This window comes from Lathyrus oleraceus, chromosome 4 (genome assembly GCF_024323335.1).
Source record: "Lathyrus oleraceus cultivar Zhongwan6 chromosome 4, CAAS_Psat_ZW6_1.0, whole genome shotgun sequence".
Classification (NCBI taxonomy): Eukaryota; Viridiplantae; Streptophyta; class Magnoliopsida; order Fabales; family Fabaceae; genus Lathyrus; species Lathyrus oleraceus.
Window position 1 is genome coordinate 372,467,376 of NC_066582.1, and position 18,385 is coordinate 372,485,760.

The 18,385-nt window shown below is 33.2% G+C and overlaps 1 protein-coding gene across 1 annotated transcript; it reads right to left on the reverse strand.

The window, feature by feature from the left end:
* Window positions 1-12,134: 12,134 nt before the first annotated feature.
* LOC127075504 (uncharacterized) lies at window positions 12,135-15,907 on the reverse strand. Its single transcript, XM_051016967.1, has 2 exons — window positions 15,356-15,907; window positions 12,135-13,617 (listed from the first exon to the last, which is right to left on the reverse strand). Exons 1-2 carry the CDS (start codon window positions 15,855-15,857, stop codon window positions 12,194-12,196), a joined length of 1,926 nt encoding a protein of 641 aa, XP_050872924.1. The 5' UTR covers window positions 15,858-15,907; the 3' UTR covers window positions 12,135-12,193.
* Window positions 15,908-18,385: the final 2,478 nt, after the last annotated feature.

Consider the following 18,385-nt stretch of genomic DNA (forward strand, 5'->3'; position numbering starts at 1 on the left):
AGTAACCTTAACCGTTTATTAAATTATTATTATAAAAAAACTTTTTTTAACATTAATCTCTTATTATTATTATTACCAAAAAAAAAATTTAACCTTAATCTTTTTTAATTATTAGTATTACAAAAAAAAACTTTTTTTAACCTTAACTTTTTTTTATTATTGTTACAAAAAAAAACCTTTATTAACCTTATACAAATAAAAATATTTTTTAATATTAACTTTATTATTATTATTATTATTATTATTATTATTATTATTATTATTATTATTATTATTATTATTATTATTATTATTATTATTATTATTACCAAAAAACTTTTTTTAAGAAGTTTTTTATAAAATAACCAAGTTTTTCAATTTAATTTCTAAAATAACCACTATTTCAAGTTATTTACCAATATAATTAGGTTCCATGCACACCTCTAAAGCATGCATCAATTGGACTGGCGCATCCAAGTTGTCATTGAACATATGCACAAATATCATTGGCGCATGCATGTAGGTAAAGCAATGCAATTGGCACATACTTTATTATATCGAGTGTATACACCATTGCATATGGCGCATGCTTTATATTTTATTTTTTAAACTTTGTATGTTATACTTATAAATAAATAAAATAAATAGGTAAATAAAAAATAATTATTAATATTATGATATAAAGTTAAAATACATAACAAATGACAAGAAAATTAATGACTCACCCGATTGAAACGCTCCCATGTTCCACATCCTTGTGCGTTAGTCTGTCTTCGAGGTATCCCATGATTTCTCTGAGGTGTTTGGGCTCTTTGAGTGTTGACATGATGCAATGGTAACTAGTGTGAAGGTCTAGTGGAAGATCCAGCGGTATTTGATAAATTTGTCATCATTTCTCTCCAATAGTTGGGGGTGTTCCCGCCAACGGTGCTGACGTAATTGAGTTTAGTGTCCAGGTTGTCGTAGTTGGGTCGTTGTGGTTGGTTTGTTTGGTGGTTGGGTGTATATGGTAGGGTGATGGTGTGAGGTTGGTCGTTGGGTTTGGGTGGCTTGACATTGTTCTAGGGTGGGGATTTGTTGTTGGAAGTATGATGACTAAGCTCGTTGGCGTGGATCAATCAAATACTTTGGCTCAGACACAAATTGTGGCATTGTAACCGACCAAAACCATGTCATATAATATTGATTTGGTCTAGCACCATGTATGATTAGTTCATTTAAGATGTGTTCTCGTCGATTCCTCCAATGACGACACATCTCTTTTGCGAAGTCTCTCCAATCGGAATAATTCCATTGGCCATTGACTCTTTGTTGATGTCAATCTCCCAAACACGTAGGAGGTTTTGGAATTTGTTTACATGCCGAACTGCAGTTTCACACGGTCACTCTGGTGCATCTCCACAGTAGTGAATCAGATGATTGGTATTTTTGTTGTCCAAACTGCAACATCATCACGGTTAACCTGATTGTCAAGACCCAAATACGACCTCCAGATAAACTGTATAAGAATTTGACATGATTAGAGGACAGCAAATAAATTGCAGTGTGGCCAGATGGAACAAATCATCTACAAAAATCTGGTGTTTTTTGCAGACAACCAAGTTAAGTTTTATCAGTTGAAGATTTGAGATGATGACGATGTTCATCATATGTTTCTCAGTCGGATCTTCATCGGAGGTTGCACTGTTGAAAAAATTAAACCGACATTTCTCTTGTGAATATAAGGACACATATATGAAAATGAAGATATTTTAAAGAAAAATGGAAGGAGAATGAAGGAAAATGGAATGAGATAGTAAGAAGATGTGTGAAAAATTATGGGAGGATGATGATGTGTGTTAATAGATGGAGTGGTGGAGCAGTTGTCACATGCATTGGCGCATACATAGAGTGGATTATGCATGTGCCATTGCATATGGCGCCTGCACATGCATGTGTCGCTCTTAGTGGTGTCATGGTCATGCATGCGCCAGTGCAATGCATGTGAAGCCAATGAATAATATTTTTATTGGATGCATCAATGCACCTGACGTCTTTGTTAGATGTTTTTAAAAAAGTTGTTATTTTGATAAATATTTTAAAATAATGGTTATTTTAAAATTTTAATTGAAAAACTTGATTTTTTTTTTTTTTTAAAAAAACTTTTTTTAACCTTAACATTTGACCTAATAAGTGCTCATTATTTTTCGGTAATACACTTTTATTCTAGATGCCACATATATATCCTTTTTTTTAATTAGGCTTGTTACGCTGGGAACATTGAAATTAAGTTATGAATAAGCCAAAATATAGCAACAGGATACTGTTAAGTGATTATAGACATTAACTATCTAAGTGATGACGATGTTCAGTTTATATCACTATCCAATGTTGGGTTTAAACAACAAGAAAGCCTCGCCATTGTGTAGTGTTTCATGGAGAACTAGTATACTGATTTTACTTAAGAAAATGAACATATTATTAAATGCGTAGAGGAATAAAATAAAATAAAAAGAAAACAAGTGAAATTAAAATCTAGATGTTACATGAAATGAAACCATACCTTCATTTTCTGACTCTTCACATTTTTAAAGTGAGCAATACCACACTGCAAGTCTAGGAATAGTGGCTTCAATTATTATCTGAGTTGTATTTGTTTAGTTATTGGAATTTGTAGGGACATACTTTAGTTATTTAGATAATTTTAGGATAAATATTATGAAGGTCGTTTAATATAATATGCATGAGAAATATTCTGAGTTTTTTTTATTAGTATTTTATTTAGTAGAAATTTAATCTAATAATTCTTCATTCTATATCTGTATAACAAAATTTACCGTTCAATTGAAATATATCATTAGATAGATGATATTTACAAAAATTTCACATCAATGGATATGTTAAAGAGAATCATAAAAATTAACGGTTTTTTTGAAGTTCTATAAGACGTTAGTTTTTATGCTTCTCGTTGATATGTCAAATAATTTCTGATTGATATCAAATTTTATAGACATGATCCATAAGATAATAACTTTTAATCCACGATTGATTTTGTTATACAAGCATAGGTGAAAAGTTATTGGAGATGTCATGTTACTAAATTTGATCATTTAATCATTTGATCTTTTATATGGAGAGAGATATGAGTCATTCAATAAATATGGTAATATTATAAAAATAAATTGAGAAAAATAAGTCTTTATTAATTAAAGTGACAATATTGATTATTTTAAAACTTATTTTAAGGAGATTTGAATCTAATATCTTAATGTTAGATCGCAAATATCTTACGAGCGAGTTATCATCTAAAATATGGACCATGAGAATTATAAATTCTCCGTTCAAATTTCAATCCGTAGTAATCCATAGTTTTCTTACGTGGGTGTTCAGTTCAGGGTAAATGGAGGGGAGGAGAGAAAATATTTCTAATTAAATGTGTTTAGTTTAAATTTTACGAGGAGATAGAAGGAGGGGGGGGAGGAGCAAAACTCCTCCAAAATACATTTTCCCCTAAATCGGGGGGTTTGGAGGGGAGGGAATATAAACTTTGATATTTAAAAAATTATTATATTTCTAAATTATCCTCAATTTTATCTTATTATTTCAAAATAATTTATTTTCTGTCATGTTATGCATCTTTTATGTGTGCTTTTTCTCTATTGCTTCAATCAATTTGTTATAATTGTTCTTCACATTCAAATTATTTTTTCTTATTTTGTAATTTAATATAAATTATAATAACTTCATTTTTTATTTTATTATTTTTAGTTTTATTTTCTAATTTATTATCCTACAATATTTTTTTATATCAAATTTTAAACCATTCATTTTATATTTTATCTATTACATTATATATATATATATATATATATATATATATATATATATATATATATATATATATATATATATATATATATATATATATAAGTTATCTTATGTGTTTTTTTATTATATGATTAATAATAATTTAAAATTTATTATCAACACATAGTTTAATTTATGTCGAAAAATAATTACAAATCAAGTGTACTTTTTTTTTAATAATATGTAATAAGTTATAACTTTATTAATCACTTAATAATAAAAAAATTGTATTTAATTATATATGCATATATTATTATCAAAAAAAAAAATTGAATTTTTTAATTTTTGAATATCATATTACATATATAAAAAATAGGAAAGGTAATTTCACTATATTTTTTTTCCAAGAACAGCGCTTATAACAAGAATTCTTTTCGTGGAACGATAGCTTTGAAAAGACAAAATACCTATCTTTTCTTTAATCTCGGGCGAAAGACGGTGAGGAGGGACCAATTCAAAACCTTCCGATAAAATAAGATCAACTCCTACATTCAAAACCCCCTTTTTACCATTAGCAAGAACTTGTTTCACTTGCATATCATAAAAAATTCGAACAACTGCTTCAAATACAGTATCAAGAAGTACCGTTTATGGAACCTCAATATCTACTGGTTTATTAGCTAAATGACAATTAGCACATGCAATTAGCACGTACAATAAAGATAAAAAAATATAAATTATTAATAAAATCTCTTTCTCTTCCCTTGTGAACCAAACATGTTTTTAATTTAAAAAAATTTCTTCCCCCTCCTGTCTCACCTCCACTCTCCTTCCCTTCATTAAAATCACCTTTTTCCCCTCCCTTTCCTTTGAACCAAAGAGGTCCTAAATAATTTGTCAACCACTTGATTTCATTCATGTCTCAAAAACTAATTTTAGATAAGCTCAAAAGAAAATATTTTATGTTTTTTTTTCCTATTTAGTGAAATAAAATTAAAGAAATTCAAATCAAAATTATTTGAACTATTTATTTATTTAATTAATTATTGGTTATTATAAATATTTTATTTTGAAATTCTTAACTAATCAAAAAGATCAATTTTAATTATTTATTTCCTCAACAAGAGTGTTTAATTAAAATTTATTAAAAGAATTTCAATAAATTATTTTTTGTGAAAAAATAAAGAAAATAATTTTTATTATACACAAGTTAGACATACTCTATAAAAGTATGGTACACCTGGTAATTTCTAAATGCTTCTTGCATCATTCTTTATTTATTTTTTAGAAAACTAAATGAATATATTAAAAACTTGTTCTAGGGCCACAAGATGTGCGAATAATAGAAAAAGGAAACTACCAAATAATTTAGAAAAAAGTACAATCAAATCAAAGAACATCAAGGATTTATGAGAAATAAACAACCAAATAAATTAATTTACCATTAATTAAGATTATACGAGAATAAGTTGAATTTGACATTGATCTACCACTAAACTTGTATTTTCGCACGATATAAGTAAGAGAAAAATAATCCGTATTTATATAAGTCTCGTGCATTGAAAAGAAAATGAGAAAGAGTTACAAAATGAGGGGGGACCTAGACAAAAACCTCAAAGCAAAAGCACTAAAAATGACTAGGAGAAAAGCAAGTATAACGTGTTCTTAACCAAGTCACTTTAAATAGCCAAATAGAGGCTATTCCACCGAGTGAAAGAGTCATGAGTTAACCTAATAGAGGCAAAGACGTGTGCACAATGATTTCCTTCCTTATATGTGTGCGAGATAACAAAATTCATCGATCTAGACGTTGATATACAATTGCTCCATCTATTGCTTAGACTTCAAGGAACAAAGTTTGGATTCTTTAAAGTTAGACTTCAAGGAACAAAGTTTGGATTCTTTAAAGTTAGGGTGGCTACAAGATATTTGTTTCTATCCAAAGAAAGTTTCATCTTCTAATGACAGCTTGTTCTATATCAAGGATGATTCCCATAAGCTTAGCATAAAGGGAGTTGTGAGTTCCAAGATAAGAGGAAAAATAACCAATACAAGTACTTGAGGTTGACCCAAAAATTCCTCCACGAGAAGTAGGATCAGCCAAACCAAGAGATGAGTCTTTGTATTACATTTAATCCAAGGATGGTTAGGAGGAGACCAAAAGACTTCTTTAATTAGAGAAGCCTTATGAGGGTGAACTTGAACTTTGAATGCCTTTAAAAAAGAGAAGTCAAACATGGAAGGACCAGTGGGGGCTTGGTTTCATTTCCTGTTAAAGAAACTGAAGTAATTATCTTTGTAATAGACATGTTGAATGATGGTGAACTATTTTTGAACCTTGAGCCATTCTTGTATTTCCATATTGTCTTGAAAACGGAGATGATAGACACACATATGACAAGAGAGTATTGAGGGCTCCATCATTTTTTTACAAACACTAAGGATGGAAGTGAAAAAGAGGAGAAAATTATTACATGATATACGGTGGTTTGAAGTCAGTTCCATATCTTGAGGGAAAAAAGTGTAGTCAATACAAAGATGATGTTCAATATCGATAGATCTTTTTCCAAAGGTGCACATTTAGAAAAATTAGAAATCTCTTTGAGCCAGGTTATCATCAATTGTCATTTTGTGATGGAAAATTCTCCAAATGAAGGTTGAGTTTAAGGGAGGGATACATGGGTTCCGAATATGCTTACTCCACTCTTTTATTGGAGGAACCACATTCAGAAAAGAGTAAGCATATTTGAGGGAAGGAAACCTGAAGTGGAACTTTTCCAAAGCAATTTGTCCTCTTTTGTTGAAGGGGCAAAACTGTGGAGGAGATTTGGCAGTTGAGTTAGGAAAAAGAGAGAGCATATATGAAGGAATATGCAAATTTTAGTTAATGATGAAGTCTTGCACAATAGATGTAAGTTGGTGAGAGACATAACCTGGAATTTGGAGAAAATCACCAAGGTGACCAACCTCTAACCAGTTATATGTCCAGGATCTAATCTTATTACCATTGCCAACTTGCCATTTTGAATTGTGTGAAATTATGTTGAAGTGAGACTTGATGTCACTCCAAATGCAAGAGATTATGTGGTATCTAATATGAGTGCTCCCTCTGAGCACTCAGCTTCAAAGGAAAAATGCCATTGATCATTGGAGTTGAAAAAATCCCAACAAAGCTTCAAGCACTACAAGAAATTTAACATAAGCGACAGAAAAATTCCGTAGGTAAAGGTTGCAAAATCGTTAGTATAGACCATAAAACCTATACCGACAGACTTTTTGCTCAATCAACTTTGAGTATCCTATACCACCGGAAATTTTCCATACCAATAGCATATAGCTACATCAGTTTAGGCTGTTGGACAACATCTCATACCTATACCTATAGAAATTGACAATTTAGTAAATCCATAGATCCACGAATTTTTCCGTTGGTATAGCTTTGTCAATATTTTTCTTTTTCATATTTTTAATGATAATAAAAATTTCATTTTTTAATAATAATAAAAAATTGTCAAAGAAAATTTCAATTATATTAAAAATCAATAAATCTTACAATTATCTCAAACTAAAAAGTACATTGTGCATGACATCCATACTAAGAAATAAACTACAATGGCTTATAACCAAATTCAACTAAATAGTGGCAGTCACCAAAACCCGTCTAATAGGACAACAAAGAACTCACAACATAGTACATGAGAAAAAACTTATCCAAGATAAAATCAGTTTCTAATCTCTTTCTTTAATCTTCATTAGTGTAAGGACTTAGAGAATCTAATTGGTCGGGGGAAGTAGAAGCATATGTAACCTATAAACAATAAAAGAAAACAAATTACAAGTTTCATAATACAATCTTATGTTAGAACAAGATTTGTTCAATCTCCTAAAAGATTTTGATGATAACAAAGTATTTAAAGAACAACAAGGTTTACTAATGGTTATTCTAGTATGCATAATCAAAAGACAATAACCTTGATATTGATCAAGTTAATCACTAAGAGGGACCATTAAAGGCAAGCAAAGTTGTTATGAATCTGAAGTATCAAAACCAAGCTTCCAGACTTTGATGAGTCTATCCATGTCTTCCAGATTCTGAACATGAGCTTATCATGGAATCCAAAGATCATCAAGATCTGAAGACTAGAATCTTTGGAAGCAAGCAGACATTGTCACAAGGAATGACCCTGCAACTTCTGAACGTGTTTTACCAACATTTTTAAAGGATCTGCTTCAAAGGAATTTTCTACATCAAGTCATTAACTCTATAAGTGTTTACCCAGACTAGTTCTGATCAAGACTTTGATGAAGACAAACTCATAACTTGTGAACTCTAGACTCTGAATTCTCACTCCAACCAGGTTCTGAAGACATACTTTAACTTTTGATCAAGCTTTAACTAATTCTATAAAAATCCTCTGAACTAAGAAGTTAAGTATAATGATAGTAACGACTCTGATCAAGCTTCAACAAACGTCTACAAGAAGATTTCAAGTCCGAAGTTATACATAGAAGATCACGTGACAGCGGTATAACACTTTATGTCTAATCAGCATAAAACTATGTTGTTAGAATCTTATCTCTCCAACTGCTTTGAACTTTAATCACGTCTCCCAACTTCTTTATGCTAGCTGAGTTAAGACTCTATTATCCAACAGCTAAAGACCTTCAACGGTTACTTGTACCATGATGGTTTCAACAATTATCTGTATTAATGTAGTTTTAATCTTCAACGGATTTATTACAGAATCTATTTATATATGAAGATTGAAAAAATTTAAGAGTGTTCTGAACTTGTGGAGTTCATGGAATAATCTCTCTAAGATGAACCTCTACCTTTCAAGAGAATGAATAAGAGATGAAGATTTTGTGATTGTGTTCACATGGATGGTATTCCAGTTCATTGAAATGATTTGAGAGAAACACACTTCAAAATAGTTATATAACCAGAAGGGTTAAGTGTGTGAGAGAAGGGATGAAACGTATTAACATACATTCTGAAGATATAATATATGAATATGTTCATCAGAATAGAAAGGCACAACAAGAAGAAAATATATGCAAGGAGAGAAGAAGAATGGCCATTTCTTTCTTCCACACTCATGAGAAAACAACTCACATCCTCTCAATAGTGTAAATCTTTGTGTATCTTCTCATCCAAGAAGCACTCACATGAACACAAGACTATGCCAGATTTTTATGGTTAAGAGAATCTGAAGACTCTAGCCGTTGTGCTCAGAGTAAGTCTCTTTCTGATTAGATTGAGCATTAAAGTCCTAATCTGATTAGTTAGGAAAACAAGTCTCATTCTAAGTGATTGAGCAAAACTCATTTACATGAGCTTAAGGTGGGAAAGTCATGAACGGATTATTTAGGAATTAAAGCTTCATGCTTACGGGCAGAGAAGGAAGTCTCGGTTTGGGGTGATTGAGCAAGAAGTCTTAAACACAAGCTTAAGGAAAGGAATTCCTTAACAAAGAGTTTAGGCAAGGAATTTTGGTCTGGGTAAGTGAGTAGGAAGTCGAGCTAGGTGCTTGAGCAAGAAAGTCTCGATCTGGGTGATTGAGCATGGAGTCTTGAACGAGTAGTTTAGGCAAGGAAGTCTCATGCTTGAAGGCTTGAGCAGAAGTCTCTTTTCGTGGGATTGAGTAGAAAGTCTTGAGATACTGGTTTGATAAATTATAATCAGTATGATTATAGTTAAAAGCTCTTGTGCTGCAAGAGGACTGGACTACTCTCGGTTTGAAAGGAACCATGATATATTGTGTGTCTATTTATTTACTTATGCATTTATATTGCGCTATGCAAACAAACTCTGAAGTAAGACTCAGTTCTGATTCAGCCTCTTACTTATATCATAATCTGAGCGTGAAACCTTAGGTTCTGAAATAGAGTTGAAGAAGAAAGAAGTAAACTTCTCACTTCTGATACTTAGTCTAGTATCAAACTATGAATGTGGTTCAGAATCTAATGTTCTAGAATCAGAAGTGAAAAGAGTATTTTTAGTTATATACAATTCAACCTCCCCCTCTCCCCCTTCTTATGTATTTTTCTCACCTTTAGTTAGTATCAGAGTTCTGTTGTGCTTATTTCACTTAACAGTGAAACAAAAAAATCCAGTGAGTATTGCACACTCAAGCAGCAATCCAGCTTTCTTTGAAGTTTCCTTCATTGGTTACAAAATGGAAACTATTGCAAGAAAAGAAAGTTGAACTGAAGGAGACCAAGAAACTTGTTTCCTCTCTAAGTCACTTGTTTTGTGGGTATGAAAGGATTTTTAATCCTGACTAACTCAAGGGACACGTGTGCTTGTTGAGGAAATTAGGAAACCTTTTCTGCCTTGAGTCATTTGCCTTGTGAGTATGAAAGGATTTCTTAATCCTTAAGACTAACTTGTGGGGTAAATGTGCTTGTTGCAGGAATCATGTTTAATCTTGATCTACTTATTTAAAAGAAAGACTGATCAAACTTCCAGATTCTCAAGTCAGAAAAACCAAAAGAAACTTCTGTTTGAGAAGATTCTAATGGGAATTCTGATAATGAGGAAATGGTCTTCCTTTTGTAAGAGGCTTCAACAGCTAACCAAGATTAATATGAGACTCTTTGGTATAAGCTCTAACTTCAAAGGCTTATGCTTCAAGAACAAAGAAGTTGATCAGAAGATCTGCTATAATTGCAACTAGCCTGATCACTTATGAAATGATTGTCCTAATCTCTAAAAGACTGATCATTTAAGGAAAGCCTTCTGAAGGAAAGTTTCAGAGAAAGTTCAAGAAAGATCTCATTGCAACATGGGATGAACTTTTTGATGAAAAAGATTCGGACATAGAAGTTAAAGAAGCCAATTATGCACTGATGGTTCTTACACTCCCTGATTCAGAGTCTGAGTCAGATCTTGGATCTGAATCTGATGAGAAAGATAGAGAATACCCTAACCTATCTTGGTATAATATTGTTCATTTTCATTGAGGAATGGTTGAGATGTATTTGGATCTTCAACTGATTTGGATGCAGTTTTGTTTGAGGTACCTAACATGTTTGTTGTTGGGAGGTTCAGTTTGTTTCCTATGATCATTTATGACTTGAAAAGTTTGTTTGGTAGTTTCTTTTGTTGGTACTTTTTAGCACCTGCATTAAGTTTACTGCACTTGGATTGTGAGTGCCTTATGTCATTGCATAGATTACAAAATTCAAGCATGTTTTCATAATCAATATCAACAAAAAAGGCAAATCCAATTCTTTCTACTTGAACCCGATAGATAGAAGTTTTCCTTAGATCAATATCCACAAGAACCCTAACAAAGTGCTTAAATTCTCTATCAAACTTGGGCTTGTTAGTGAACTGATCCACACAAAAAGGGATCCCAACACTGCTTCCAATAACAAAAAAAAAAATTCATTGTCAGTATTCTTGAGATAAACCAAAAATCTTGATCCAAACTTGAGGTCCACTTTAGGGTTGAAGTCCTTTATTACATTTTTATTTAATTATTTTATATTTCATATATAAGAATATTAATTTATTATATAAATATTTATTTCATATTTAATAATATTTATTTATATATAATATTTATTTTCATATTTAATAAATTATTTATTATATATTTGAAATTTTATACATAATTTTTGAAAAAAATTAAATTTAAAAAATATTTATTTAAAAAAAAACTAATAAATAATATTTTTAAATAAATATTTATTACATAAGCATCTTGCATAATCATGCATAAGATCATCAGCACTATCGAGATCCTTACATCTCCAGCGAGGATCTTAAAGTTAGGTTTACTGTTAGAGATGAAGGACTTTTGGTAAGAGTTTGAATCATGCAATGGTTGCAAAAGGGAAGCCATTGATCATGGAGATATTAGGGTTTGATGGAGTGTATGTTCAAAGGAGTTTGAAAGAAAGAAAAAGTTATAGTGAGAAGATGAGAATAGGATTATTTACCTTTAAAAAAACTGTGATGTGTCAATTTTTCAAAAATGGGCATTTTGAATTTTTAGCTAGTTGTTTGTTTTCTTAGATTGATAGAAGATTTTTCCAAAAGATCTATATTCAATAGCTTAGATGAACTTACTGTATGGTGACTTTCAGTAACTTAGATTGCAAGGAATAGAGGTCCGTGGCCTATAAACGATAAAGTTCTTCCATGTTGAGCTGCATCGATCGTGTGCAGATCAAAACTCAACCACACATGAATGGAAATTAGTTTTTAATGGCCTGTTTGAACTAATAAAACCAGAAAGCTTTTAGCAATTGCATGATACTAGATGAAGTTTTCAGCTTTCATTGAGTACTTGCATGCATGCATGACATTGAATAAAACTGTGGCATTCATTTATCCATAGTAAGAAAAGGAGCAAAGATGAGCAGAAACACTTCATTGAATAGGGTAAAACATTTTAATACTGCAAATCTCTACAAACTAAGTTCCTATTGTAAATCTTACCCTATAATGTTTCTTTCTGTTTTCCTGTTTCAAGGAATTGAATTTTTTCAGACATGATTTCAGTGGTGGTCCTATTAGTTTGTTTGATGATGTCTGCATGGGATATGAACACTTGAGATCTCTTCGTTTATGCTCAAAAGGATCAAGCCAAAACCGGATATTAGGCTCGCCAAACCAGATCTTCCTTTTGGCATATTGATATGCAGCAACTGCGTCACTTTCTTTGAGAAAAGCCACCTGAGCTGAGCCACAGTACCAAGAGACTCTTGTGCTTGAAGAATCTACTGAGCCAAATCCACTAAAACTCTTTATTAGCTGTTCTTTCGACGGTAGGTCGAAATTCTTGGGGAACTTCATGTGCAAAGATTTAGAACATAAGGGAACATGTGGTTTTGATTGTTGTCCAACTTTTGATTTAAATGTTGAACAAGAAGCAACATAAGGATAAGAATCTTTACTCTCCACCAAACAATCCCCAGAAGACAATTTTATTCTCACCGACTCTTTTGACTTAAGAGGTGTCATATCACCATTGCAAATTCTTTGCAGCCTCTCCCGGTAAACAGAGGAGTTAGATCCCAACACAAAGTTAACTTTCGCTGTACTAGCATCAACCTCGCAGATATCGGATTGGAAGTCAGACATCAAGTTAGATGAGGATTCACGGGTAAAAGACTGCTGTAAGGTCAAACTTTGACTTCTTTTCATATCAAGTTTTTGATCCTTATCAGTGAAATTTATGTTAGTTTTGCCAAAGTGTATGCAGGCCTGATCGTCTATTTGGATACTTTCTTCTGATTCAAGCATCTTGATGTGTGAGATCCTAGGTCTAGTATTTTTTGAGATGTGTGCATTCCCTACACTTTCTTCAACTCTGCCAGTTTGCGGAAAAACATTACCTAAATCATGTTTATCTAGTCGCTTTCTTTTCCTGTTGAGGTGTATAGTGATTTCTGTTTCTTGCAATCTAGAGCAAAGCCATGGTACATTGTCTTTTCTTTTACTGATATAACTGATCAAGTGAGTCTTAAAGTTTGAAGAAATAGAAAAGTAAGCTTCCCTCATTCTAGAACAGTTTCCAAAGCACATATCAACTAGGCCACGGGGTAGTATACTTTTAAATCTCAGAAGGTTCTGCCTTTCCAAATTTAGAATATTTCCCCAAATGTGCAATGGGATTAAGGTGGGAGAATGCATAAAGAGTTCATTCTTACCACTAGATCCTTCCAAATCAGGAACTGTTGGCTTCAATCTTCTTATAGCACCAATAGTCGAGTTTTCCTCCCCTTGCTTGGATATGACCTGAGATTTTTCTTTGGGTTCTAAAGCCGTAGACTTACAAGTAACTAAGTGAACCTTCTGACTCAAAGAGGAACACCGATGCTGCTTCACATTATCACCTAATGATAAAAATCATATAGTAAACAGGAAAAATCAATATATATATATATATATATATATATATATATATATATATATATATATATATATATATATATATATATATATATATATATATATAATATATATATTATATATATATATATATATATATATATATATATATATATATATATATATATATATATATATATATATATATATATATATATATATATATATATATATATATATATATATATATATATATATATATATATATATATATCTTTCATAGTTCAGTAAATTGGATACTCAATAATAATACAACAATAAAAAGCCCGTTTCCACAAGAACAGGGCAGCATTGTTATTCAACATAGGAATAGGAGTAGAAGCTTAGTCATGTCAAGAAAATGGTAAATGTTGACTAATTGAAATCATGTAGTATAATACTTTTCCATTTCAAATTACGGATGATCATCACAAGCATGGCTATCAAAAACCCAAGTTGACTAGCAAACTCGTCCGTGTTATGTTTCTAGATAGGAAAGTCTAGTTGAATCACATAAAACTCGATTTGGAGAAAATTCGGTTGAAATTGTGTAGACTCATTCAAACACAATCACAAAATTATGCTTGTGTAAGCAAGTTCAATAAAAAGGAAAATTTGGGTTCAAAAGATTGTAAAACAAGAGCATTTTGCCATATGGCTTCTATATTTTTGCTACATCTCAATGCTTTCCGGCAAACCAAAGCTTCCACTGTCATCACTCCCACCCCACTGGCGAAGACAATTAATTGTTCACTCTTTTAAAGCACTGCTTCTAGTACTGCAGTCTGCAGCACATGAACTCACCCCTACATTACGACAATAATCTACCTCCAACTTTTTTATGCATCGGTTGTGCTACTGCTCAGCGCTTTATCAGCGCCTTCTTGACTTGACACAGTCCTGTTTGCGCTGGACAAAACAAATATATCTCTATATCTAATCTCTGTATAGTTTTTTCCATGTGAAGAGTCAGAATTTGACCCTGTCCACTTTTTAAGGTGACTAACTCATGAGCCTCTTATTATTATCACTTGGAAAAAAAGCACAAGTTGTTAAACCTTGTCATGCTTCTATGCGTCTTCTCCATAAATGTCATGTTTATATATAATTCTACATTCTTCTCCATAAATGTCTACTAGAGACAAACTCTACAATAATCACCCAATTACAATCAAAACATTTCTTATCTTATGTAACAACTATTAGGTTGCAATATCTACCAAAATCTCAATCAAAATTCCCAATCCAAAAACAAAAACAGGATAATATTTATCTATACAGCAACTACACTTTTGATCAAATGTGTATTCCATGAATGGCATATCTCACCAACATAATACCATCACATGTAATTATACTCAATTATCTTTATGTTTGACTTCACGGTTGGAGCACTTAGAATTGATTTTGACATATTTGGTTGCTCTCAAGTAGAACTGACTATTATACTTAAAGCTAGAATATGTAGTTTTTGAATCTTAACGTGATTTTTAAACTGAAAATTACTATTCAATTCACTTTTGCAAGAATTTATGCAAAACTTTACATTCAACCCAGCTTTAGTCATAATCAATTCAATCAAAATCAATTTTTTCAAACACATTGTCTTGTGTCAGGTTAACTACTACTGCATAGATATTTATCAAATTTATAAACTTCCCAACACTCAAATTAGGAAGAAAAAAAATATAAACAAAAAAATACCTAATTTTCGGTTTTCTTGGTAGACTTTCTTTTGCTGAACAGAAGAATAACGACGAAAAGCATGAACATGAGCAACCAATTTAACCGCATCAACAACACGTGAACCTTCAACCCAAGGCAAAACAGCAGCATCCAAAACAAAACCCAAAACCCTAATCGGTTCAAAACAATAACCCGAACCGTTTAAACCCGTCTTCTTTTCGTGATGACCTTTTATACAGCAGCAGGTTAAACTTGAGACAATTCTTAGACCGAATAACCTAAGTGCGGAGAGAAACGCGTCGTTTTGGGGAGAAGGGGAGGTTGTAAAGGGGAAGGGTTTATCGAAGGGGAGAAGTTCGGATTCGAGGAAGAACGTGCGAGTGGGGAGGTCGGTGGTGGGGTTGTTGAAGAAGGAGAGGGAGATGGCGAGGTCGGAGGAGGATGTGGCGGTGTTGGGAGGGGAGGGAATTGTTGGCTTTGCCCATACTATGTCACCGGTTCTAAACTTTCCACTGATCATGGTTTCTTTCCTTTTGGTTCAAATTCAATATTGGGGAAGGTTTATCTTGTTTTCCCGGGCAACTCAAATTTTAAGCAATTAATATAATATTTAAAGAATTTAATTCATATAATTTTAAAGATTATCTATAGATTCATATCCGGTTTTTTACCGAGATAGCCCAGTTTTTTAAAAAAATTCTCAAAATACCCCTGATTTCAGAAAAATTCTCAAAATACCTCACTTTTAGGAGGAGTCTCCAATTGAATTGGTGACTCCCCTTAAAATTTGAATGGAGGCGTCAATTGGATTGGCTAGGGCAGGTGCCCTAGCCAATCCAATTGGCGCCTATGTGTAGGTTTTAAGAGGAGTCGCCAATTCAATTGGCGACTCCTTTAAAAAAGTCTCAAATGACAAAACCTCCAACATGAAAGTTGTAGATCTTTTCAAAACAATTAATTTGGACATAAAGTTTGCATCATTTGGACTTTTTATGAGAAAGTTATGGGCACTTGAAGTTGGACTTCTGATTTTTTCAATTGTTATCTGACCTATAATGTTTTGTATTATCACATGTGTTTCTTTTAGAATTATGAAATTTTGTCCAACATAACAAGTGAATTAGACATCTCAAACTTTCCAATGCACTTGGTCCCACCTCAAAAGAATGAAAAATGAGTGAGTTAGGTCCTTGGGAAGTTGACCCAAAATTAGGGTTTTAGTCAAAACATGTGTATGTGAATTTTGCCAAAATGGACCAACTTCAAGCCCTTCTTTTTGAATGATAAATGCCTCAAATGACAAAACCTTCAACATAAAAGTTGTATATATTTTCAAGAAAATGAATTTGGACTTAAATTTTGCATCATTTGGAGTTTTTATGAGAAAGTTATGGGCACTTGAAGTTGGACTTTTTCACATTTCAATTGTTATGTGACCTATAATGTTTTGTATTATCACATGTGTTTCTTTTAGAATTATGAAATTTTGTCCAACATAACAAGTGAAGTAGACATCTCAAACTTTCCAATGCACTTGGTCCCACCTCAAAATCATAAAAAATGAGTGAGTTAGGTCCTTGGGAAGTTGACCTAAAATTAGGGGTTTTAGTCAAAACACGTGTATGTGAATTTTGCCAAAATGGAGTTTACACAAAGAAACCTAAAGTTTGGAGTTTACACAAAGATAAATTTGATATAATACGACTTGATATTAATAAAGTTTGGAGTTTACACAAAGAAACCTAATGGTGATGATCGGGATCACCTAACTGGCCTCCGGTCCCACATCCCCTAGCTACCCTAACCCTTGGCCCTAACCCACGTTGATGATTCTGCACCGGTGTTTGTTCATCTGAGGGGCCAGGAGTGTCACTACCAACTACAGGAGAAGGCCCGTTGAGGTATTCAGACAACTCAGCATAGTCTTCAGTATGCAATGATGGTGTACCGCCGTAGCTGAGCTCATGACCCATGCCAGAGAAGTTGGGATGTGGTTGACTCATGGATGGGCGACCGGGACGGTTGAAGGGAGACATGGGTGTAAATGATGTGTCTAGGAAAGGTTGGAAAGGTTGTTGGGGTGTTTGGTAGAGATAGGTGTCGCATCCGCGAAAAACAACCGGCGGGCTAAAATGAAAACAACACAGAGCCGCCACCGTGCGTTATTTATCCCAAAATAGGGAAAGGAAACGCTCAGAGTAAACCTGGAAAAAGCATGGTTTCGCGACCAAAGAGAATGGGATCGGGAGTCGGTTATGCGAAGGGAAGGTATTAGCACCCCTACACATCCGTCGTACTCGACGGGATCCACGCTCTAGAAGAAAGAAAAGGTTGCTAAAACAAACATCACACACACACACTGAAGACAACACAGGTGGGAGAAGAGGGGAGAGGGCTTGCTAGGACATCGCATCCTATGCCTACGTATCTCGTCTGGAACGAGAATCAGAGCTACCGTAGTTCGGCTCACGCACGCCGAAACAAAACACACGCACAGACGCTGAGACATCAAAACAAACACAAGCAGGCAAACATGGAACCCAAACGCCAATCGATGGACTTACATCAGCTTCCGAACCAAACAACCCACACTGGAAACCAGATGCCACTTGATGGACTTATACCGGACTCCAAGCACACAGCAAGAGGATACGGAATGCCAATCACTGGGCTTACATCCATCTCCTACACACAAGAAGAAACAAGCAACAAGCTACTAAGGAGTCGGGAACTCGAGCCTAGCAACTGTCAAGCAAACACACACAAAAAGAAAACAAAGAGTTTGCCCGGAGAGATCTCGCACGACCTCCTGCCTACGTACCTCATCTGGTATGAGGATCGGGGCGACGTAGTTCCCCTGAAAGGGAAAGAAATTCTAGCCAGAGACAAAGGGGAGACACACTACCAGGGAGCTGTACTCGAGCCTAGTGTTATCATGCATCATTGCCCTATGTTATGGTTTCTACCTACTTGCACAACAGCAAGCTAATCCTATCTAGGAAGAAAGCAAGCATGCAAGCATCAACAAATCAAAACAAACATTTCAAG

Excerpts from the sequence above, each read along its gene's own strand:
- LOC127075504 (XM_051016967.1), bottom strand. The coding sequence starts at position 15,857 with ATGATCAGTGGAAAGTTTAGAACCGGTGACATAGTATGGGCAAAGCCA. Across the intron at positions 13,618-15,355 it reads CCAAGAAAACCGAAAATTAG|GTGATAATGTGAAGCAGCAT; the intron begins GTATTTTTTTGT and ends TTTTATCATTAG.